The 24,235-nt window shown below is 40.7% G+C and overlaps 1 protein-coding gene across 6 annotated transcripts in view; it reads right to left on the minus strand.

Annotated features, from left to right (window-relative positions):
* The window catches only part of sh3tc2 (SH3 domain and tetratricopeptide repeats 2), a 24,883-nt gene extending 1,846 nt beyond the window's left edge, over positions 1–23,037 (minus strand). Inside the window, exons 1-23 of one of the 6 annotated variants that reach the window (XR_004658116.1) lie at positions 22,754–23,037; positions 17,324–17,453; positions 16,166–16,264; positions 15,072–15,203; positions 13,915–14,042; positions 13,608–13,713; positions 12,990–13,133; positions 11,909–12,110; positions 11,708–11,781; positions 11,008–11,203; positions 10,708–10,844; positions 10,451–10,501; positions 10,044–10,348; positions 8,256–8,450; positions 7,226–8,086; positions 6,542–6,762; positions 5,899–6,065; positions 5,391–5,568; positions 5,130–5,280; positions 4,735–4,857; positions 4,438–4,588; positions 4,160–4,356; positions 2,701–3,564 (exon numbers count right to left, since the gene is read on the minus strand). Coding sequence is in view for 1 of the 6 variants with exons in the window: in XM_034882864.1 (XP_034738755.1) it covers positions 2,785–3,564; positions 4,160–4,356; positions 4,438–4,588; positions 4,735–4,857; positions 5,130–5,280; positions 5,391–5,568; positions 5,899–6,065; positions 6,542–6,762; positions 7,226–8,086; positions 8,256–8,450; positions 10,044–10,348; positions 10,451–10,501; positions 10,708–10,844; positions 11,008–11,203; positions 11,708–11,781; positions 11,909–12,110; positions 12,990–13,133; positions 13,608–13,713; positions 13,915–14,042; positions 15,072–15,203; positions 16,166–16,264; positions 17,454–17,574 (4,719 nt within the window). In the remaining 5 variants the exon portion in view is untranslated. Of the gene's footprint in view, positions 1–2,410; positions 3,565–4,159; positions 4,357–4,437; positions 4,589–4,734; positions 4,858–5,129; positions 5,281–5,390; positions 5,569–5,898; positions 6,066–6,541; positions 6,763–7,225; positions 8,087–8,255; positions 8,451–10,043; positions 10,349–10,450; positions 10,502–10,707; positions 10,845–11,007; positions 11,204–11,707; positions 11,782–11,908; positions 12,111–12,989; positions 13,134–13,607; positions 13,714–13,914; positions 14,043–15,071; positions 15,204–16,165; positions 16,265–17,323; positions 18,004–22,326; positions 22,400–22,753 lie in introns of those variants that run through there. The other 5 variants (XR_004658117.1, XR_004658118.1, XR_004658115.1 and 2 more) reach the window with 5 other exon arrangements.
* Between the last annotated feature and the right edge of the window lie 1,198 nt (positions 23,038–24,235).

Genomic DNA, 24,235 nt, shown 5'->3' on the forward strand with positions numbered 1-24,235 from the left:
AAATGTATGAAGTGCTTTTATGCATGTTAAAACTCAAAACGGGTCCGTCGGGACCCTAACACCATAGGAAGGTTAACACATGCTTACTGTCATGTTTCGCATTGAAAAAGAGAGCATTAACCGGTTTATTAAACCACACATACAGTGCCACAAAGTAAGTTATCATTATTAGGCCTATAAGATGTTTTGCAATGTCTCAGAATATCAAATTTAAACACTGTGTGTCACGAGCCCTTCCTTTTCTGCCTGCTATCCTGGCAGAGCAGTGTGGGAGGGTTCGTCCGCTAATTGGTGGACACCTCAACCTTAGTGGCAGGCCCCAACCAAGACTAATGTCATGTCTTATTCTTCTCTCTCTGTATTGTCCGAAACTGCTGTCTTTTAATGTCAGCAGCAATGTACTTCAGATGTTCTACTGTGCTTTTATTGAAAGTGTTCTTTCCTTTGGTATCATATGTTGGTTTGGCAATGCCACTGAAGCACAAAAAAAGTACATTAGAAAAATAATAATAACTTCCAGCAAACTTTCGGGTATTCCATTTCCAAGTATGGAAAGTTTATACAAAAATAGAATACTGAGAAAGGCAAATAGCATTGTGGGTAACCAAAAGCACCCCCTTTCCTCTTCATTTGAACTGCTGCCCTCAGGACGACGATACTGTGCTCCTTTGTTTAAAAAAAACAGATCCAAGCTCTCCTTTGTTCCACAGGCCATTAAACTCCTTAATAATGAAGGTCCCGTCCGATGATAGATATGTTTGCTGTATCTCTTTTATTTTTTTATTGTCTTCTCCTTGCCTTATCTGTGTTAATGTTTGAATACCATGTGATGTGATCTTTTACTGCAATCTAATTTCCCTATGGGAACAATAAACATGAACTAACTAACTAACTTATCCTTCTCCTAGGTTCCACATCTCCTGGTTTGGGTTTGTTTCACCTCCTTTGTTGCAGTTGTCATTTAGCCACACATCTTTCATTCACCCCCACACCACACACACTACTGATACCATTAATTCTACTCACATTTGTTTTAGTTAATTATTGTCCAGAGCAGCGTCTGTGTCTGCCCCCCTGGCATATTTCATTTTATGCTGTATGTTTTGTTAAAAGGTCACCACAGATATGATTGCATTGAATTGCATCATGAAGAAGATCGTGTAGAAGAAGGAATATTATGTGACAATTGCGAGGATTGGTGCTTTAACAGCATTTAAATTAATTACCTGAAATCACCCATTCACACCGACTCAAATAAGTTGTTTTCACCCTTTCTAGTCTCTGTGGGCTATTGCTTTTCAATGATGAATTGTAGTCATGTATCAATGTTTTTGTTAATGATTTACTGTAATGATGACAATGTTGTTCTTCTTCTCCGACTGTAGGCAGCTTTTCATTTGGTTCCCAAAGTTGCATGTTTTGGTTGATTGCCCAGTTTAAGTTTAAGCAGTTTGTGTATTTTTCATTTAGTTTTAGTAGTATATGTGTGCATGGTTTAACAGTTATTGCATTATTGTGGGATTGTCCGTGCTTTTCTAATTGTTTGATGGAATAGGAATTAGAATTATAAGAAGCAGCTGTGATTGTCTGGACCATTCGGACTAGAATCTGAGTACGGCGACATCAGGCTAAGATTTGGAGTTCTGATTTTTGAGAAACAAATGTCCACGGGGGTGCTAAAGAGGATAACTGTAATGTGACGGAAATGGGTTGTACTTTATTATTGTATTGTGGAAATTGCAGTAAATTGCAAGGGACAACTTCTCACGTTGAGCACACAAATGTGTGTGTCACTCTACTAAAAAATGGCTCTGACCAGCGACACATCCAGAACATTTAAAGGGAGCGCGATCCCTGAACACTCACACCTACATGAAGTGACCAAGGACAGTACATTGCATGTATTAGGTATTACAGCCATCACTGCATGAAGAACCACACTAAGTGCTGCATTTATTAACTCTAAAATCAACAGTATTTGAAAGCTCAGCACAAATGTCAAACTAATGTATGTTAATTACAAGACGCCTATATTTTGTGCCTGGAATATATCTTGTTTGTGTCAGAAAACCTAGTCAATATTACTAATGATGAACTGCCACAACACCCAAAACATTTAAAAAAAGAAATAAAAACAATGTTTACTTAGTTTTTTTTCTCCAGAGGGGTAACAGCAGTAAGGGTAAATGGGCTGTTACCCGGGAAACACTAGCCTTTACCTGTGCACATCCCTGCAAAGTTTGGTGTCGGTATCATTGGTGGATGGTAAAAAAATATAATCTCGTGGATGTAAATGCAGTTGTGTTTTTTATGTGCTTAGATTTAATCATGTGTTTTGTTCAATGTTGTCGTCCAAGGCCACTGTGCAGTATTTTTGCATATGTGAATGAACAAAAGCACAAAGAAACACTCAGCAAACAAAATAGCATTCTTCATGTTTGAGTCATATCTTCCAGAGATACAAAAACATACACTTAGAAAACACATACAAGCAAAATGCACTGTAATAATCACAGAACATATTTTATACAAGGAACGTGCTTTAATGTCACTAGATCTCTAAAAAAACAGTTTTTACATCACCTCTCCTACAATAAGTGCCATGTGGCTGGAACCTTGGAGTCAATGTGTTGGTCTAGAAACAAGGCTGAGGAAATGTCATTGAAGAACATAAGCTGCCACTGAGAGACATGAGTACACATCATCTGTGTGTGTGTGTGTGTCGCCAGTCTTACAGTTTTATCAGTGTCTATGACACTGATTGTCCTCACCACTGGCATCTTTTTAAAGAGGATCTTCGTGCACATCTGTTTCTTTCGCGGATGTGTTTTGTTCATCCTGAGTATCAGAATCTGCGTTTAAGGCATCTGTGTGTCTTGTGATGTCACCGGTGTAATTATCAGGTATTGGACTAGGAAAACTGTGGACAGTATCAAAGCCTTTCTCATCTGTTTGATTCTGGTATGTTTGTAAAGTGTCAGTGGAGCTGCTGGAGTCTGAGATGTCCTCCTTGGCTGTTTCAAAGGACTCTGTAAGAAGACTGTCACTGTACGACTGACTGGCAATGGTTTCTGTCTCAGACCCAAAGGCGTTCATAAAAGGGCCATCTGTATCAAGATTAATGTCGGGATCTTCTTTCCAGTTCACATCTCCAATGTTAGTGTCGGCACATTTATTCTCTGTATCTCCATGAATGAAAGTTCTTGGAATTGAGTTATCTTCGCATTTTTCATTTTCAGTTGTAGGCGTCTTTCTGTTAACCAAACTATCCGTAGGCCTATGTTCCATATCAGCATTAGAGTTCTCGTCCTTCTTTTGGACATTCTCTGTGTCTGCATCCTTCATGTTTTCCTCTCTAACAGCAGCGCCTTCCTCTCCAGCGAGAAGCCTCTTCAGATTCTGAGCTCTGTCTCTGTAAACTTGGCACAGCTGAGCATCGGGCATGTGGTTGCCGTGGATCTCAGCCAGCTTCATGTACACCACATAAAGAGCCTCGGGGTTAGCTTGGTCCTCCATGGCCGCTGCCAGAGCTAACTGGAAGTAGCCCACTGCATCAAAAGAATCCTGGACAGAGTGAACAGGGCAGAGGTCAGAACGGATCTCATCTCCGCTAAACATTCTATCTTCATATTTGAAGGCTTGATTTTGATCAGTGCCATTTACTGTGAAAAGGCCACCAGCTACAGAAAAAAGAAAATTACAGTATTATCTTAATTTTTCTTTTTGAAGGAAAGGGAAAAGATCTGCAAAAATTGAATTGCCATCCACTTCACCTTATAGCTTATTGTGAAAGTCTATGTATTTATTGTTTTGTTTTATAAAGAGATTTAGTGTTTAGAAAATTAAACTTTTGACTGACATATCCGATCATAATTGAAAATATAAGTCTATTAACATGAACTGCTTTTTTCATGCCTTTATTAGAATATTACCATTAAAGAGATGACAGGGCATGAGGGGTGGGGCCATGAGGGTACCCTGTCACAAAACATGAACAAGATTTTGTTGATTTCTCAAGTTATTCCATGTATTTAAATACTTGTCAGTTATTCTTTAAGGAAGGTTTTAATGTTGTGTTTTGATTGTGGGTGACAGGGTAAAATGTCTTTAAGATTTGCTTATACAAATGCAAACACAGAAATACATTGATCTGCTGTACCTTCAGTTTGTGGAGAGTGATATTTCCCAGTCTGCAGTACACCTTGGTGTAGTAGCGAGCCTCCATGGGGTCTTGCAGGACAGGCGGACAGAGGGACAGGGACTTCAGGTAGTAGTTTTCCGCCATCTCATACTGCTGCAGGCGGTAGTAGACTGTAGCCAGCCGGTGGTAGGCTGTCCTCTCATTCAACTGCAAAGCTGAAGAAAAACAACAAAGGTCTCTGTTACCTAACAGTCACAAGGCACTGATTCTAGTCTAGCCCCGCTTTTACTCTGTACCTGTTTTGCTGGCAATCTCCACAGCCAGGGTTGCGTACTGCAGAGCCTCGTCCTGCTCTCCCTGCTTCATTAACAGCTCAGTCAGTTTACTCAACAAACGAAACTCTGAACGGATATCCTTGATGCTCCGTGCAAATGGCAGACTGCCGTCCTGAAAACAAACATGAAAAACTCTGTGAAATTTATCATCAGTGCCAAGAATTTAAAAATAATGTAATAATCTAAATAAAATGTAGTACAGTTTATCATGGAAAATGCTGCATCATGACATTGCAGCTGTATGTTGCGTCCTCTTACCCTGTAGAAAGGCAGTGAAGCCATGCGGTTCCTGATGCCTTTAAAGTAGACGTCGCCTGCCTCCTCATAGATGCTCATGGCAAAGTGATGATCATTCATTCTCAGGGCTGTCTTCACTGCTGCCTGTTTATCACATTATGTTGTCAATCAATATTGATTACATATCTACCGTTGGAGTGTATGACTAAGCTATATGAAAGGATTGGCAGAGAAGTGTTATAAAATAAAGACGAAATGAAACTGAAAGACTGGCAGCTGTTGATTAAGCCGCAATCCAGTTTTGTGGAGGAACAAAGGGCAGAACAAGAAAAAGAAACACAGTGGCTGAAAAATGCACCTCCTTCATGTAACCCCTCCAGCGCACACACACATGCCACATATTCCCTCCTCCTCACCTGCAGGTACATGTCAGCTAGCTCGTCCTCTTGGATGAGGTAATAGATGCGTCCCACCTGCAGCCACGTCTCTGACTCTTCCTCTCTCTTGCCCAAATCTATTGAAATCCTCAGGCTCTGCTTGGTGTAGTCCAGAGATTTACGAGATGATCTGCAATCCACAATCCAGAATTGTTGTAAAATGTTTTGGTTGAAACCAAAGATATTATGGCAAAGATGGATAGAGAATAAGAGGGTGTAGGAAGAGGAGGCAAAGTTCACCTTTCAGTGTTGAGTGAGAGGTAGACGCTGCTGAGGATTTCCAGAAACTCTCCCTCCAGTCTCTTGTCCTTCAGCTCTCTGGAAACGGACACACAGAGCTCATAGTAGACGATACTCTGGCCGTACAGCATCAAGTCGGCATAGAGCCGACTCAGCACCTTGGCCACCACCATCTGACCTGTGAGAGAATACAGCAAGTATCTTACAGCTGATGTAGAGACTTAATGCACTCTGATATGTTTGTGATGTTTAAGAAGAACTATTTATTAAGAATTATTAAGTCTGACTTTTACCGCACATGTGCGTGGCTAAAATTAATAATAAAATACATAATTGAATTACATAATTTTTCCAAAGGGGGCACTGAACAGTTTAGCTCTCAACTGTAAAATGTCTCACTCTCAGAACATATATCTTATGTAAAAAATTTGGAGTTGGATGAGAAGATTGACACCACTCCCGAGAGTCAATAAAACTATGATGATGTGATGTGTTTACTTGTACTCACTGTGTAGATTTCTGGCATGTAGTGCAATAAGTAGCCCCATTTCATAACACGCCCTGCTGTCCTGACTCTTCCTCCTGTCTTTGTAGCTCCGCCCCAGCCAAAGGTAGGCCTGAATGTGCTCCTCATCTGTGGGGCTTTCCCAGAGCTCCAGAAAAAGATGCAGGGATCTGGGGATATAATCACCATCCATCAAAATAAAAAATCTTTGTATTAGGAATAACCCCTTGAGATGAAGAATCTCATTTTCCAGGGCGTCAGACAAGAACATACATACTGATAGACAAAAAAGAAAGGCTCTCCGTCACACCAAAACCACCCATGTCCTCCCTGTTCCAACCATTAAATATTAAACAGTTAACAGTTAAGGACATTCATATAAACTGTGGAGAAAAGATAAATGTAAAAATGTTTTTTTGTAAAGTCTCTATATATGTGAGTGTGTATGTATAACATATATTTATATACATACATATAAACATATACATACATACATACACAGACACACACATGCATGCACAATGTCAAGCATGAGGAAAACAGTTGCAGCTTGTATGCAAATAATTAAGAAGAGAGATCTTCAATAACCTAAACTCTTTTTACATGTTAAGTTCCATGGGGCAAAATTTTAAGACTGATATCTCACCTGACTAGGAAGCGTTCTGCCACCAAAGATGCCCCCACATCGAGTGCCAGGCAGCCCAGGTTGGCCAATGCCAGGGCCTGGTTCCTCTGGTGTCCACTTTCCCTGGAGATGACCAGGGCAGAGTGGAGATGCCAGCCTGCCTCTGGGATGCGGCCCTGCCGCCTCAGACTCAAAGCCAAAAGGTTGTGGATCACTCCTCGCTGTGTGGGACTGTCTGTGCCCTGGAGAGATCGCACGTGATATTCATGTAGAAGAGGATTTGACAAGATTAAGATCTTTAGCAGGAGGCCGACGACCTCTGTTCTCAGAGTTACTGTTAGGGCGCTGCCAAATTAGTGTTGGAATTTTGTTTACGTTTTTTTTTCAAAAACTGTCTGGGAATATGCATTCACATGGATCCAACACATTATCAGAAAAGATAATTTGGCCTATTTGTAGAAAAATAATCACAATACACACAATATTGATGATAGGTGTTTTACCTATAGTTAAGGTAGCCACTGTATCTACATCTGTAGCCATCTACAGACACATTTAAGCTTAATGATTCACCACATATGTTTAACACTAAAACATGATGTAGAAATAATGCAACAACAAAAAATGTAGTAGAGGGTCTCTGCGCTTTTAGCCAAAAGAACCTTGAAGACCCCTGATCTAGATGACTAGCAGTGCTTGCTTTACCTGGAGAGATGTGAGCAGTGGCAGTAGGACACTCTGGGCCTTCTCAACCTGGCCTGTCAACACCAGCAGCCACCCGAGCAGCACAGACGCCTCAAAGCCCTCCTCCTCAATGACGTGGCCTCCTGTCTCCACAGCTTGTTGGGCACAGTGTACCGCCTCATCCAGAGCATCATACTGCTGGTAGATGGTGGCCAAGCCCTGACACAGGTCCCTCTGGGTCTTCATGTCCTCCCCTTGCTTAGCTATAATCAGGGCCTGCTGAAGATAAATCACAATCTGGGCAGGCAGCAAGGAGGTTCCTTCCTTCCAGCACGGGTTTAGGCGAACAGAGTTCCTGATAAACAACTCAATCCTCAGGAAAGCATCGGGGAGGGAGTGGTCTTGTCTTGAGTCTAGACTCAGAGAGGCCAGTGCTAAGTAAGGCATGTATTTACGATGATAGAGCCAGCTCAAAAGCCAGTTGAGGTCCAAAGGAACTATGGGAAGTCCCTCTGCAGCAGAAAGCGTCCTTGAGAGAAACTGCAGTCGCTCCACGAACGGAAGAGCATCCTCAGTCTTCCCGAGCAGCAGGAAGAGGCTGGAGATGAGGTAGCAGACGCGAGCCTCCAAGTGTTTGTCCCCCATCACCACTGATCTCCTCAGGAGCAATTGCAGCAGTTCAACCTCGTCCGTGGAGGTGAAGGTGTGGCAGGGCAGACAGAGGAGCAGGGCACCGGCCTTCTCCAGAGTCTGGGACAGCTTGTCTGCCATACGCTGCTTCAGGTAGACAGCGGTGAGGTTTGTGAAGAGAGCAATGAGGAGCGGCGTGTCCGAGAAACTGTCCACGCGGACACTGAGAGCCTCCTCATAGTACACACGGGCCTGAGGAGAGAAGGAAACGTGTCAATGTTAAATATTATATAAACGATTATATTATCAATGTTGTTGTGTCTTGTTACAGACTCACTTGCTTTATATTGTCGTTTTAGGGAGAAATAAAGCCTATTATCCTATCCACAACACACATTAGTGCTAGAAATGAATTGCAAACCTGGGAGAACTTTAGCTTCCTGGCACAGAGTCTTCCCAGGAGGAAGCATGCCCGTCGATGTGCCCAGTGCAAGCCCATCCTTTTGGAACAATCCCTGACACTTTCTAGGTGCCCTGAAAGCTCATCCTCAGTCTTACCACTAAAGTTCACCCACAGGAAGGAATACTGCAGGTCGTACAGGGGCAGGAAGTCCTCCTGCAAGAAATAAAAAATTAAGAAGAGTCTCTTGGCAGGCTGATGGGACAGGCACACATGGAAATAAGGAAAATATTGCCATTTCAATTTAAGTAGGTAAGTCAAATTTATTTTTACAGCTTTTTTCGCACAAAGTGTACACAAAGTGCTTTACAACGTGCATAGACAATATAACATAATAGAGAAATTGTGAGCAAACTTAATGCTGGTTGGCAGAACACTGCAGAGTCTGGGTCAGAGTCAGAGTCATAGTGCCAAAGGCTCTATCCCCACATGTCTTCAGAAATATAATAACCAAAGGCTTTTTTTTTGTCGTTAGAATTGTGTCAATAATTCATAATACAGTACAGGCATCCCACAGATCTGTCTTTTCACTTTTGGTGGCGATAGAGTACTATTAGTAAAAGCCCAGCTTAATTAATCAACCATTTTACCAATTGACCACATCTGTTTTAAACTTGTGTTGAACTAGGGCGCTTTTTGATGAATGAAAAGAGAAGTTCCAAGCCAACGAGAATAAGAATAAGAATCAAATAAATGATGGTGGTGTTATTGAAACAGTAGTACACAATGATATTTGATTGACTGATATTACGTGTCACAATTCTGCAAATTAATGATTGACTAGACTTTGATTTTAATGTCATGATTTAATTTAATTTTTGATTTAAACAATTTTGCATGGCAATGCCACCATAAGAGCCACTAGATGGCAGAAGGCTACTTTACAACAACAGTTTGAGTTTCTTTTCAATTTAAAATAAAAATTATGACTCCCCCAGTAACTATATATATTTACTTCTGACTAATATTATTATACAATCAAATGGTAAATTAATGCTAAAAAACAGTTTGCTTCCTGTTTTTGCATCTCTAAATGCAAAAACAGGAACCTAAACCTAAACCTTAACGGTTTAGGTCCAAAATACATTTCTGATCTGCTACCACACTATGACCCCCCCAGACCTCTCAGGTCATCTGGGACAGGTCTGCTTTCTGTCCCCAGAGTCAGAACTAAAGCAGCTTTCAGTTTCTATGCTCCTCATATTTGGAATAAACTCCCAGAAACCTGCAGATCCACTGCTACTCTCACTTATTTTACATCAAGACTGAAGACCTTTCTTTTTTATGCTGCCTTTCTTTAAATGAATGCTCATTTCTTTAAATTTCTCATGCTGCACTGTAACTTTTATTCTTGTGTTTTATGTGTCCTAATGTTTCTATTTTGTTGTGTTTTATCGGTTTTTAATGCTTATGATTTTTAACTGTTTGTACTTGTGTTTTATCTGTTTAATTGATTTTGTGTAAAGCACTTTGAATTGCCCTGTTGCTAATATGTGCTCTACAAATAAAGCTGCCTTGCCTTGCCTCTGCCATCACGTTTAGATTTTTTCATGGACCTAATATATGAATGATATCTTAAGGTAGCACTTTTCATAAAAAACGAAAACAAATAAAACAATTGCTTCTATTAGCTGCCATGAACATAAAATAGAAAACAAGAAACAAAACTACAATCGGTTGCATTGCTTCTTTGCTTGGCCCTGTGATAAATAATTAAATCAGTGAATAAACTGGAGGGGCTCCGCAGACCTGGAAGTGTTCATGGTTGAGCAGGGTCAGTGTGGGGTTATTGAACTCGGAGTCCTGCCCCTCCCAGCTGTTCTGCTCCAAGAAGAGAGGTGGGTCTTCCTGGAATTCGTCCAGTTCTCTGAACGTGTCATCCAGAGTGAAGGAAAGACGCTCTCCTTCGCGTGGCAGAGGATAATGGGATTGATAGCCGGACAGACGAGGGGAGGAGTGAGACAGAGAGGCTTGAGGAGAGGAGTGGTACGGGGGTGTCCCTCCACCTTTCTCTGACATGATGCTCTGACGGGTGCTTTCAGGAATCTTATGATCTGGGAAGAAATTGGATACAGATAGTGGACTAACACACCAAGCTGTTTTAGTGAATAAAGTTTAGAAGCAGCTGATCTCCACAATTATCTGTAAAGTATTACCACGTTTTGGACGATTTCTAATGTACTTGAAGTCAGTCTCATCCAGTCTGTCTGGAACCACACAAGGTAAATCAATTAAACAGAAAATCTTCCAGTTGGGGATAAATATTGAAACAGAATGAGTCACTAACAATACAACTATTTAGGAAAGTAACAGGAGCTGCACGTCAAACAAAACATGACCTATATTTCAGCCATGGCTCAGCAGCACACCCCTCCTGCACCCGACGATTTGATCAGCAAGGTCCTTTCATTACCTAGCCTGTACACGGAGCTGATATCAGACGAGAAGAGTCTTTCCAGCAGGCCGCTGTCACTTGGCTCAGAGCTGCAGGGGTTAATCTGAGCCAGGCTGGCTCTCTCCTCCTCAGTCAGAAAGACCAACTGTCCTTCTCTGTGTGAGGGAAACAAAGGCAGCATTATCACTTCTGCTCCTGGCTCGGTGGTGCCCTCACCCGGTCCAGACTGCAGATACACTAAATAGGATTTCATGAAACATCAGCACTGAACTAGAAACAAGGCATGCTTAATACAACTGGAAAAGTTGACTTTCTTACAGGGTTACGGCGTCCAGAGGTTTGACATGGGCCTTGTGTACAAAACCATTGTGCCCTGTGGAAGTGTGTTTTCCTATGAAGATGTCAAGGCCTCGGACTAGTAGACCCTGGATCTCCACAATGTCCCCTTGACTCAGCAGAAGCTCATCTGGGCCCGCTGGACTGTAGTTGACCACTGCTACACAGGAACCCGTCACTGAGGGGTTTGATGAGGAGAACCCGACACAGAAGAGAGTTTACGAGGTCAATACACAACAGCATTGTCTGATTATGAATATGATGATACTGTGTATCTTTATACTTTTTATGTATTTTTTTATGCAAATGTTTTCCCAAATGGCTGCTAATTCACACAGCAGATATTGAGCAACATTAGCATTCATTTGGAGTCATGTTCATGTCCAACTGATACATTTAAATACAATAGTGACATCCTGTTCAGCTCTGATTAGGTCTGCAGAAGCTCCACAGGGAAATATTTGGCCACTACAGTTGCTAACGTTGTCTGTCTGCTGTTTGTTGCTGAGCAGGTAGCGTACCGTGTCATTATAAACAGCTACGACCGAAACAACACTTAATCTGCGTCCCAGGTTCAGATCAGTGAGAGAGATGGTTTGGATATCTGTGCCTGAGTTCAGTATAGGCTACAATGCTGTACAGTTTTATGTGTGAAAATAATTTATATGCTGAATGTTTTTACCAATAGCATGTTCAAATGGTTCCTTTTCTGCTAGCGAACATCCAACATTGCCCGGGTACTTCCTCAGGAACCACCTGACCACACAGGAAGTATAGTTTAGCTCACATGTCTGTATTGCTGCTCTGCTCATTAAGAAAATTGTTAATCACACTGTTGCCTGCAGGGTAAATTGAGGGATTTGAGGAACACGGAGTGACTTACTGATAGAAAGGGTAAGGCAGCGGTTGCATGGCGTTGACTGGCACCAGGCCATGGTTTCCTGTGGAGAGCATGGTGCCCTCCCACATTTCATCCTGCCCTGTGTTTCTCACCATCAGCAAGTCATTCTTTTTGAATGACAGCTGTTCTTCGTCGTCCTCATCCTGCTCACTTCTTGTGAATAGCGCCTTGGCAAAGAAGGATCCTGCAAAGAGATTGGTTCAATAGTATCAACCTCTTAAAAACACACAAACAATCATATACAGACAATACATATCCGTGTTAATTCAGAGACAAATATTTTCAGTCAGTATTTTCATGTTGATAAAAGTCACCACACTTAAGTGAATCAGCAAAGTGCTACAGCGTGTAACTGGGCGAATGATGGACGTTTTATATCCTCGCCCTATTAAGTTAATGTAATTATTATGACTATAGGCCAGCACTGCAGTTTTATTAAACATTCCCGTGAAACTTTTTGCCTTAGGGAAATGTTCAGGAGAAAGTAGGGACGTCTTTGTAGATCAGGCACAGAACACTTATTTTATAATACTTCAAAACATTTTAGCTAATTGCTCAAATTCACTGATGTCCAATGGGGTCATGATTCTGACTTGTACTTAGAAGTCTATTATCCTTTAGACATTGACTGTACACAGTGAGGCACATAAGGTCTTCTAACTGTATGGCAATAAAGGGTTGCTACAATTTATCCAAAGTCATGTGTGATAGCATAATCCTTCATAGTGTTAATTGGGGTCAATGAAAATGGATTTATAGTAATGGGATCAAATGGCAGCTAAAGTTAGTTACTATTAAATTAAAGTGACTAGGGTCTAAATACTTCTGACTATATATATTTTCAAATATTCATGATAGTCATGGTAGCCAAAGGGTAATCAATACGGTTCAGTTTAGAGTCTGGACAAAAGCATGGGTTTAACTACCAAGGTGTAACAGATTTATGAACTAGATTTCATTCTTCCCTTCTCACTGTCTTAACCTTTGTGTCACAGTTCATAATGCAGTGTTCCTAAAAGGCTCACTGAGCTTCCAGAAAATGACACAACACAACCTGACTTACCCTCCTGGAGCAACAGTCCTAGGTAAAGGGTGGCCAAATGTTCCTCGTCCACAGTTACATTGATCTGCAGGTCACTGAACAGCTCTGGGTCCAGCCAGAAGGACTGATCACACAGGAAGTTCTCCAAGCAGCGACCAACATAACCTGGGACAGAGCATGTGCAACTCAGATATAAATATGACAAATACTCCTTATGCTAATATCACCAATAAACAAAATCTTGGTATACAGCTATAATGATAATAATAAAAATAGGACAATAAATGTATAAACTGGAAAAATGGTTAAGCAAAGAGCCATGTATGTGTTTGTGATGCATCTAAAATCTGGGCTTAAAGTTCTATGTTTTTCTCTACAACATTACGTTTTCAAAATTTCAAAATAAATCCTCCTTAGGTAGCTTTTCAACACTCCCAACCTCAACCAGTCGGCCTATTTAGGCCTGTGTGGGTGGGGTTTGTTTAGAGTTGAGTGACCTGGCAACATGACCAAACAACTCCACAACTGTCATCAGGCTCTGATTTAAATGTTTTCCAACAAACGTTATGCACTACAGCTTTAACTTAGGAAGAAAGTCTGTGTTCAGGTAGGCCTGTAAGATTTGACATGGTTACTTACCTAATGCTAGGTAAGTTGAAAACTTCCAGATTTCCTCCACAGTCTTGAATGTGAGTACAAAGCTATCCTTCTCAGCGTGGACAGACACCAGACGTGCAGACAAGTCCTGCAGAAACAAAGTGTCATGTTTCAATACCAGAACAACCATCCATTTCCATTAAGTGCACAACACACATACATCACATGTCATATTGCAATATATGGCTTCTTATCATAATGCACCTTGGTCTTTGTTATTATATCAGACAGTTTGAGTGTTACAGTAATACCTTTGTGATCTACATTGTCATTTCTGACTGTCACTCACTTTAAAGAGCTGGATGACGTCCTGGCTGTTGCTCTCCACCACCCGCAGTCGGGTGCGCAGGGCCTCCTGTAGGGCTTGGTCAGGATTAACGCTGGAGCGCCTCTGCCCGGTGAACAGCAGCACAATTTCTAGACAAAAGACAAGAAGATCACTGTGATCAATTACTCTTTTATTATTTCGTCAAATTGTTTCTTCTCACGTGTCGAACTCAATGCCCGCAGGCCAAATCCTGTCCCTGGCATTTTTGATTTTTTTTTGAGAGCAATGTACTGTATATTAAGGCCTGTGAAACACATTGTTGGGAGTCAGCTATGTGGTGTCCTGCTTTTAAAAATGTACTTTTTGTTTTGCTTGATTGGCTTAATTCTATGATGGCTTAGGAACTATTTTGCTGACTTTTTTATAGCATGATGTGGACCGAACTGTAAGTAAGGCTCTATGAGATATGCAATGATACAGTCTTAAAATGTTTAGATTTTTTGATTAAATAAAAGCATCAATAATCTATGCATTGCTCTTGATTTCATTGTCCAGTGTGGTCCTTAGTGAAATTCAGTTTGACACTGAATCTACAGGAATCATGTTGACAATAAACAAATCCAATCGAAATAGACATTAGAAGTAAAAAATTGCTTAGAGAACGAGATAGAGGATTTATGATCCACTGTCTAGGGAATATAAAGGAATAAATTCACAAATAATGTGTTTGTAATCGTTTTACTAATTCATCATGCTTCATTGCAAAGATTAGTTGCTGTATTTTTTGGTTTGTAGTCACTGAGTAAAAGGGAAAGAATCTAAAGAGTTGTAAGAGTTCATTAAAGATTTTTTACAGGAGCTCATATTTCAGTGAGATGTTCTGTGAGTACGTTAGTCCCCGGAGGAATCACGAAGCTATTAGGTCTCTTACTGGACTCTCAGTGTGGCTATTTAAATCCATTTGAGTGGAAGAACCTGGAGGAATGTGAAGGATGGAACTGCTGAGTGAGTAAAACGTTAGTAGAGAAATGTGCCTTCTCAGTATTCATAAATATAATGTGCGGGAAATGCTTCTAACCCTAACTAGTTTACACTGGCTAATGTAAAAGCTAGTTTTTCATTAGAAAAATACTACAAGTCAGGTAATGGACTCGGGCAAAAAGCATTCTTGAATGTACCTGAGGAGAATTTCTCTCCCAGTGTGACAGTACTTCCTCTGAGAAAGGCCTCTTTTTTCTTCCAGTAGCTGTCAGGCTCCTCCCCTCCTTCACCTGACTCCACCACGGGACCGTCCTCCTCCTCAACAACACCTGAAAGAGGAGACAAAGTCAAGAGAAAAGCTGCTAGATCAAGTTTAGATTATCATCTTTTGTGATTCAATGCCTAAAGTAGAGCATATCTGACTTTTTTCATGCATCCTTTGCTATACAACTCAACCCAGTGTTGGTTAAGCCAGTGTTTCCTAAATAGCATACAGTATTTAGGGTGTCTGCATGAAAAATACAGGTGTGTAGTATGTAGAACCAATTTTATGAAAAGGGACATCAGAACAGTACCAGTTCCAAACTGTAATGGAGATTTAAAAGAAAATATTACCAGATGGTACATGTATTTAATATAGTACAGGAGGACCATATGATTTAGATTTAGAACAGAAGTTCCTAACCCAAGTGTAAATTATCAGAATGTTTCTCTTAGGTATCTGTGTGGCACCGTTTACACACACTGGCACTTCAAAGTACTTAACATTATCCATTTTAAAAAAGAAAAAGAAATCATGAAGAGAGACTCAAATGCAGGATAGAAGGTCATAAGGCATCCAACAACACTGTCAATGTTTTCATACAGCAGTAAGTCTCAGCCTTTTCTGCATTACTTAAAGCAAACTATTTAACCATTTATCCATTGTTTTTATCTCTCTATTTTAACTAACTTTCAGCTAACTGTAAAGTAGCCTGGCCCTGGTTGGAAATTATTGACTAAGTGTTTATCACAGTAACATATTAATAGAATTATAAGTTGAAAAACCTATAAATGTCAGCCCAATGGATGAGTGTAATAGCTGGGTTTTGCAGTACAGTGGTGATGAGTTTCCCCCAGTTGGTTCAATTGTGCAGGGAGGATGTCCCATACACTTCCTCACTTTGTGACCACACAGAAAGCAGCACAGCTCTAAGAAGTGCCGTGGTGCTGTTTAAGCTCCAAAATAATAGAGGACTCTATAATAATGTGATCCCAGGTTGACTAAGATGTCCAGTTCAAAATAGTCTACCTTGAGTCATGATGTCATTTCCTGAGAAGTGTTCATTTACTCCCCCGAGAGCATATGGTGGTTCCCTCCAAAGAGCATCCAGCTCAGCTGGAGAGATGTCTGTAAATTGGGAAACAAATCAGTTCATGAACATAAATGTGAAAAACACATCCAGCCCCCTTTATTCCATTTTATTTAAACAATGTAATCATTAAATACTTCCAAAGTTTTTAATGCAGTTCAATTCTCTTATGATTTCATCATAAAGGAATAGTTTGTCCTTTTGAGTAATGCACTTTAATGTTCCTGCCAAGAGTTAGATAAGAAGATCAATACTACTAGAGACAGCAGGTTGTCTTGCTTAGCTTAGCATAAAGACCGGAAACTCGGGGTAACAGCTAGCCTAGCTCTGTGTGAAATACATTTTTAAAAAAGTCTGATGAATGAACATGTTATACTATAAAAACCAAAGTGTAAAAAACATAATTTGTCCTTTTCCCGGTGTTGGCTGGGAGTGACCAGCGGAGATTTGCTGAAGTTACTGCTCCCGGCCCAGAAGGAGTCCAGCCAATGACGAGACGTAAAACAGTGGTGAGAACTTTTATACTTTGGTTTTGTATGGATTAAAGAAACAAGATACAACATGCTAGGTACTGGGCTTTAGAGGTGCTTGAATTACTTGTCAATGCCAAGATCAAGCCTTTGGTTAGTGTGAGGAGTTATCAGCGTTGGGGGGGGGGGGGACAACTACAATGATTTTGAACACACTGACATCAGAAAATAAACTTCTAGGTTCCTCCACTTCCATATCAGCATGGTCACATATGTTCAGACACACAGTGACACAACATTTATAATAAAAGGGAACATACTGTTAACCACAGGTAACTACAGCAAGTAATCATTTAGATTAAAATGCTCCTTTTCTTTATTTTCCACATGCTTTTTCAGTGCAAAAACACAGCACAATAGTTCTATCTTGATACAGAGCATTCACAACAAGACAATGGGGCACACAATTTAGCAACACAATGCAACATGACATTGGGCCGAAGAGGACAACAGCCCATTCTTTCCCATCCTACAACACAGAGCGAAGTTAGCACCAGCAGGATTGCTTGAGTCGACAAAAGCAGAGTCATGCTGCTACAGTACAGAAACACACCATGCCCTTTTTACCTTCTTGGCTAAGTGTGTTACCCATGTTGTGTATTAGAGCTATGCTCCTGTCTATGTGAGTATAGCGGTCCGTCTCATGACATGTACCGTACATGTACAGTAGTAGTGCAGAGAGCTGCCTGGGACAGACCTGTGAAGGAGGAGAGGCAGACTTTGATGAAAGGTCCACAGCAGGAGGAGTTGAGCAGCGGTCTGCAGCAACAAGACGCCATCTGGCCCAGGAGCCGGCAGCTCCCAGAGATCAATGCCATCCCCTCAGTTCCCCCCAGCCTCTTTAACAACAACTATCTTCCTCTCTGTTGGACAAGCCCCTCTCCCTTCCTATTTTTGCATTGCCTTTCCTGTTCTGTTCACTCTGTCTTTCCACCAGTTAGGTTTTACTGGATGTAAAAGTCTTATCTGTTCTTCTCCTCTATCTGTCTGGGTCTGCTTCTCTTTGTAATCCCTCTGCCCCTTCTTTCTCAGTCTCCCTCCTCCCACCAGCCTCCCTCTCTCTTCAGTAGCTGCCCAGTCAGTCAGTGAATGCACAAAGTACTCTCTGCAATTGGCATGAGTGTGTGGGGGGTAGACAATCCTCAGCGAGAGTTTCCCTGTGTGTTCCTTATGTGTGCCAGTGAAAATATGCACAAAATGTGGGTCACAAAGACAATGTTTTTGTGTGTCTTGTGTGTGTGTGTTGCTGGGAGAATGTATTGCTGAGCCGCTGTAAGGCAATGCCACACAGGGACAGGCGGCAAGGTCACAGCGAGGGGGGGGGTTTGCCATAGTGGCACAGATCAAAGATCAGGTTATCCACATCACACTCTGCTCTCTGCCATCAGATGGGTGGCAGACAGAGATGGAGATCCAGGACGTAGATTGGATAGTGAGTCCATAAAGGTTTTAATGGTTAATAGGTTCATTAGTGAGGTGTATACAACAAAATGATTAACCTAAAGGGAACCTTTACCATATGAGAAGAAATAAGCCTTTAATGCAGCAAAGTTTTCTTAAAGAGTTTACATTTCTAAAACTGATCACGTTCTCTACAGCACACAGAGATTAGACAGGGGCTGTCACTGCCCAATGTGAGGCGAGTGCAGATGTGAGTCGCACACGCTCAGATGTAAACGGTTTACGGCATAAGGCGTCACCCTCGATGAGAGTCGAGTCAGACCGGCTCTGGTCGAGTGCAGATCTTAGTTGCACATGTTCAGATTTAAACGGTTTACCACATAACTGTCATGCTGACATTTGTGATATCCATGAAATAATAAACTTTTCACATTTCAAACATTAACAGAAGATAGGAATTGTTTCAAAAACTGTGTAGCCATCTATGGTGGTTTGATTGCTAACGCTACCTCTAAACACCATTCAGCTGACAGCCTTTGTTGTGTTTGATGCTAACTTGTAGCCAGTAAGTCTATTTTTAATGACATTACAGGAGTCTCTCGTTAGCATTTTACGTGCTTCTTGTTGCAAAGTGACGCACGCAAAACTCCCAGATTCACTCGTCGCAAATGGACGCATCCGCGACTCAAATCTGCCCTCTCCTCACGTTAGACAGTGACACGGCCCTCTAGTTTAATGAAGGTAAACTGCTGTGATTGGTCAGTATTGCACCGGCACAATGTGCTCAGTCACACGGTAACGAAATGCCCTTATTGTGCCCAATTTTAAATCTGTGTCGGGTGTGCCGTTTCTGATCTGGGTGTGTCATAAAGATATATTTATGTATACAGTATGTAAAAGCATGCAGCAGCCAACTGGAAAGCAAATCTCTTCCTCTTTATTTAGAGAAGCTCCTAATAGGATGTGAAGGAGGAGTTGAAAGAAAAACCTGTAATTAACACAAGAGGACAGGTACTATATATATCAAACTGTTCTAACGACGTTGTAGCAACAAGAGAAATTATATAATAGGATAAAGAAAAAAATGAGCTTACTAAACTCACAAGATATGAATACAATTCCAAATAACTAAAAGTCCACTGTAACACAGGGCCCTTATAAGGCAGAAATGTTTTTTTTTAGTTTTGTAGTTTATTTTGAACATGTAAAATATATAAATGTATATATATATATATATATATATATATATATATATGTATATATATATATATATATATATATATATATATATACTGTATATGCTTCACTTATTCATGTTTACATGTTTACATACACATACATGTACCCTATATCTACAACTTACATACACACACACACACACACACACACACATTTACTCTTTTTTTTCTTTTTATCTATCTTTGTTGTTTCCATCTATCTACTGTATATCAAACAGAATAATAACCCACCCAAACTAGATTTAGTATATAAGCCCCGGAAACATACAGTCCTATCAACTGGAGTCCTTTTCAAATTCATAAATATATTTACTTTAAATAGTCTCTTGAAATTGCTCATTGTTGAACATGATTTCATCTCTTTACTGCAGCTGTTCCATAAAGTAACTCCTCTGGTTGTGATGCAGTGATATTTAGCATTTGTTCTTGTATGTTTTCTTTGAAGTACAAAAGTTCCTCTTACTGAAAGTGATGTTTGCTCTCTCTCATTTGAAACAGTCCTTGGATACTGTTTGATAGCTGTCGATTATTTACATGATTTGTGCAGTTTTAAAGTCAACAATATCTCTGAATTTTTGTGCTTTTAGTTTGAAAAGTATTTTATTCACAGTTCTTAAGGCGCTCTTTTGAGCAACATCAACATATTGATCTTGATTATGTAAGTAGTTATTTAACCAAGCAAGTGCAGTACCCCTAATTCCATATTTGTGTAATTTCATGATCAATACATTGTGCTCTACTGTATCATATGCCTTGTTAAGATCCAAGAATATCCCCACTGCATGTTTTTATGATGTACTTCTGTTGATATTTCTTCTATAAATTGAATAATTGCATGTGAAGTTGTCCCATTATCCCTGAAACCATATTGTTGATCACGTAGTATATTATGTTTGGTAATAAAGTTGTCTAGCCTTTGAACTATTTTTTCCACTAGTTATGAGAACTGGGAGAGGAGTGGAACAGGTCTGTAAAGAGTATGTTTTTCACCAGCCTTGTATGTTGGTATCACCTCTGCCATTTTCATCTGAGAAATGTTCATCTGGATAAACAGTTTTCAGAGATTAATTACATACATGAGTTAGAGGTATATCAACACAGCCATTAATACTTTTGACCATAAACATGTCGATGCCATTCCAGTCTGTGGACATTTTACTCATAAATGTTTTATGTGTCTCAATCATTTCTTTTTCATCAGTTTCCTTAACAAACAGATGCATTCATATTTACATTCTTGCTTAGCACATCATTTCTAATGCAAGTCTTTGCCATCTCCTCAGCAGTTAGTTTAGAATACAATATTTGGAGTATAATGAATTAGAATAATACAAGATTAGCTTATCCTATATTGTCAAAACTGCATCCATATCTGTATAGGCACGGTATCTGAATATTATTGGGATTGAAATAATTCATTTAAGAGAAAATGTAGTACTTAGTACTTTTTAAATTGCATTACCCATAATCCTTGTATCTGACATATAAACTGAACCAGTGTGCTGTATAATATGTGTAAAAATAAAACTGCATTCTTCTGGTTGCAGGGTTTTTGATGTATTAAAGAACACAGCTCCCACCACCTGGCAAACTGAATGTCAAGCTATGCTGATTTACGTGTAAAAGGAAATGGAATTTGCATGAATGAGCCACTTCAGACATGAACTACTGTAGATTTGAAAGCAGAAGAAACTACAGTATTTTTCATAGGCTGATGTCTGACTAACTCTATATGCTCAGATAAATATAAACTTCTGATTGGAACAACCTTCATGGGCTACTTCAGGATGTAGCCTTGTTCTTCCAAACACTTGGGAAGCTTGTGAAAAACCGATTAAAGAAAGAATTGTCAAAATTGAAGAGGTAGAGGCAGATCATTTGTGAACTGTAGGCCCCTTATGTGAGTTACAACCCTGAAACCCTGGGTACCAATTAGCCATAATGCAACTTGATGGCTTGATCCAATAAATTTCCACATCTTTAAAACTACAATGCTTTCATTCTCAAACATTTTGGGACTCCTGTCATTGCATTTAATCACTGCTAGCGGAAAACACATGCATGCAGTTTATTCTTCCTTTGTGCTGTGACCAGTCATCTTGTTTATGTGGCGGCTGAATAGTCATGATAGAATCTGCGTGTGTGTACAGTATCTTGTGAGGCAGAAAGCTGTAAACAGGCTAAAGGCGTGTCAGGGCATATCCTGATACTCTTTAGACTCCCCTGCTTGTTTCTCACAGTGCAACAGATTCTGTCTAATCTAATAAACACAGAGTGCTCAAGGCCGATGTGTGCCGTCACATGCTAGGCCTTTGTTTGCACCAAATGCTGCACAAGGGGCACCAGTTGTCTCTGGTGACATCCACTTCAAAACATACAGACTGTCAGTAAAAGCAATGTGATGTTGGTGATGCTGCCCGCATTACAACACCCTCTTTACTTACTACCTGTTAAACTAGCTATTGTTTCTTGTCAGCTGGAAGGTCAACATCCTCCCTCTTCTGAACGACAGCACACTGGACAGCATTACTAAAGCCTCAAATGAGCAATATGTTGAGCCACAAACACAGTGGCACTGCCTGTAATGGCAGGAGTTGACAATTACAATCACCACATGCCATGAACAACCTTACAGTCTCCACACAGTCTGAAACCACAGGAAAGAAAACCTAGCCTGCAATTGTGACACTCGGCAGTCCCTAACAATAGCAATCAACCTAATGAGAAACATACTGCAAGGTGTCAGCAGTGCATGGCCGTGTTCAAAACCACGACAAGCAGGGGTCGTTTGAGGTGTGTGTGTGTGTGTGTGTGTGTGGGGGGGGGGACCCTGTATTCAAGGTTTGTAGATTTGAAAAATGTGGTACAAGAGTTAGCGGGGAGTAATATGAGACGGGGACTATGGACTCTAAGTTTAGACAAACCCCTCACATGCCTGTGTGTCTCGGACAGAGCTCTCTGCAGGGAGATCCCCACACTGTTGCATAGCGCTATTTGTACAACACTGAAAAAACATTGTTGAAGTGTAATAATATGATTAGTAGAATGAAGACATAAGATGTCTTCTTGTGACTTCATTCTATTAATCATACTATTATACGTGGTCATGTACAGCTTTTGTGTTTTTTTGCAGTATTTCTTTTTGCCCTTTAGCCACTCATGAAAAGTTTAAGGAATTGCAATCACTCCATGACAGCTTCACTGTCCGTTGTATACCCTGACAGACAGCAACTTCATGGTTAATTGACTGAGTACAAAGTGCAAACAGTGTTAAAGCTGCTAAACACAAGAATGTGTATGACACAGTGAGAATAAGAGAGCAGTCAGGCTTATTCAACGTTAAAAAACCAACTCTTACCTCTGTGTTGCTGCCAGTTCTCCCCTCTCAATTCATTCCTCAAGAGTGTGCCAGAATGAGTGTGTATCTATGTTTGTTTGTGTATATGTGGGTGTGTGTGTGTGTGTGTGTGTGTGTGGGTGGGGGGTTTCACCATTTAACTAGTGAATTGCATTTGATGACAGCCGCCAAAACTGCTGTCATTCTCCACTGTCAACCCAAAAGCACAGAAGAGCAGAAAAAGAAAATAAAAGCCTGTAAGTCAGTGAGAGCTTGTGAGCGTGTGTGAGTGTGTTGGGGTGGGCGCGTGTGTGTGTGTGTGTGTGTGTGTGTGTGTGTGTGCCTTTGAGCGCTAGAGAGACTATCCCAGACAACTTGTCACTGACTGAGGAAGTTTTGCTGTTAACTCCTCCCCTGATTTTTTTGGGACAAAGACAAAACCTCCCCCTTTTCTCTCTCTCCTTTTCTCACTCACACCTACCTCGATTCATACACACAAACACACACACACACACACACACACTCTTACTCTATCAAGTCAAAATTTAGAAAGCCTAAAAGGAGACTTAACTAGTGAAAAGAGCTCAGGTTATAATTGAGTTTAAATCTATTTTAAAAGCTATTCCAAGGTTAACTCTGGCTTTTAGTTGACACCACTTACCCTTTAGAGACAGTCTATTACCCCATTCTACAACACCAGTCATACCAGTTTGTAATGAGACGCAAACAATCAGCTGGTCTGTGCAATTGTTGTGTTACTACCCGATACATCACTCATCTTCATTCCAGAAGCGCAGAGCCTTGACTGTCCTGCCCATCAAGCCCCATACACACTGACAGCAATCCACTGGAAATGTTTAGTATTTACCCTCGTGTGCAATAGCAGCGACCTCTTCCTATCATTGACATTTCTTCACGTCCATCGCTATCTGTGTTTGGGGACATAATAATCTCCAGGGTAGCGATGCTTTGGTTTTTGTGGTATTTTTTTTTTGCTGCTTAGTTAAATATAAACTCTGGAACTGACTGTGTATGCCCAGCCCTCAGTGCACCAGACAAAGTCACCCTGAACACAGAAAATCAACCCTGCACTGCACATGTGATCATGCAAATGTCTATGCAAGACTGCAGGACACAGTCCATTTATTTTGCTCTGTTCGCAAAGCTGTGTGTGTGTGTGTGTGTGTGTGTGTGTTAGTGTTTGTGGTCCAGGTTTAGCTACATTTGTGGGGACCAAAAACTGTGAATACAGTATACTTATGGGGACTTGACAGCTTTGTGGGGACAAAATGCTGGTCCCCATAATGTTAAAGGGCTTTTTGAGGACTAAGACTTGGTTTTAGGAGTAGGTTTAGAGTTAGGTCAGGGTTAGGGTGAGGGATAAGGTTAGGCATTTAGGTTTGAAAGTTAAGGTTAGGGTAAGGGTAAGGGATAAGGTTAGGCATTTAGGTTTGATGGTTAAGGTTAGGGTTAGGGTGAGGGATAAGGTTAGGCATTTAGGTT

The sequence above is a fragment of the Etheostoma cragini genome, chromosome 10, assembly GCF_013103735.1.
Source record: "Etheostoma cragini isolate CJK2018 chromosome 10, CSU_Ecrag_1.0, whole genome shotgun sequence".
NCBI classification, from domain to species: domain Eukaryota; kingdom Metazoa; phylum Chordata; class Actinopteri; order Perciformes; family Percidae; genus Etheostoma; species Etheostoma cragini.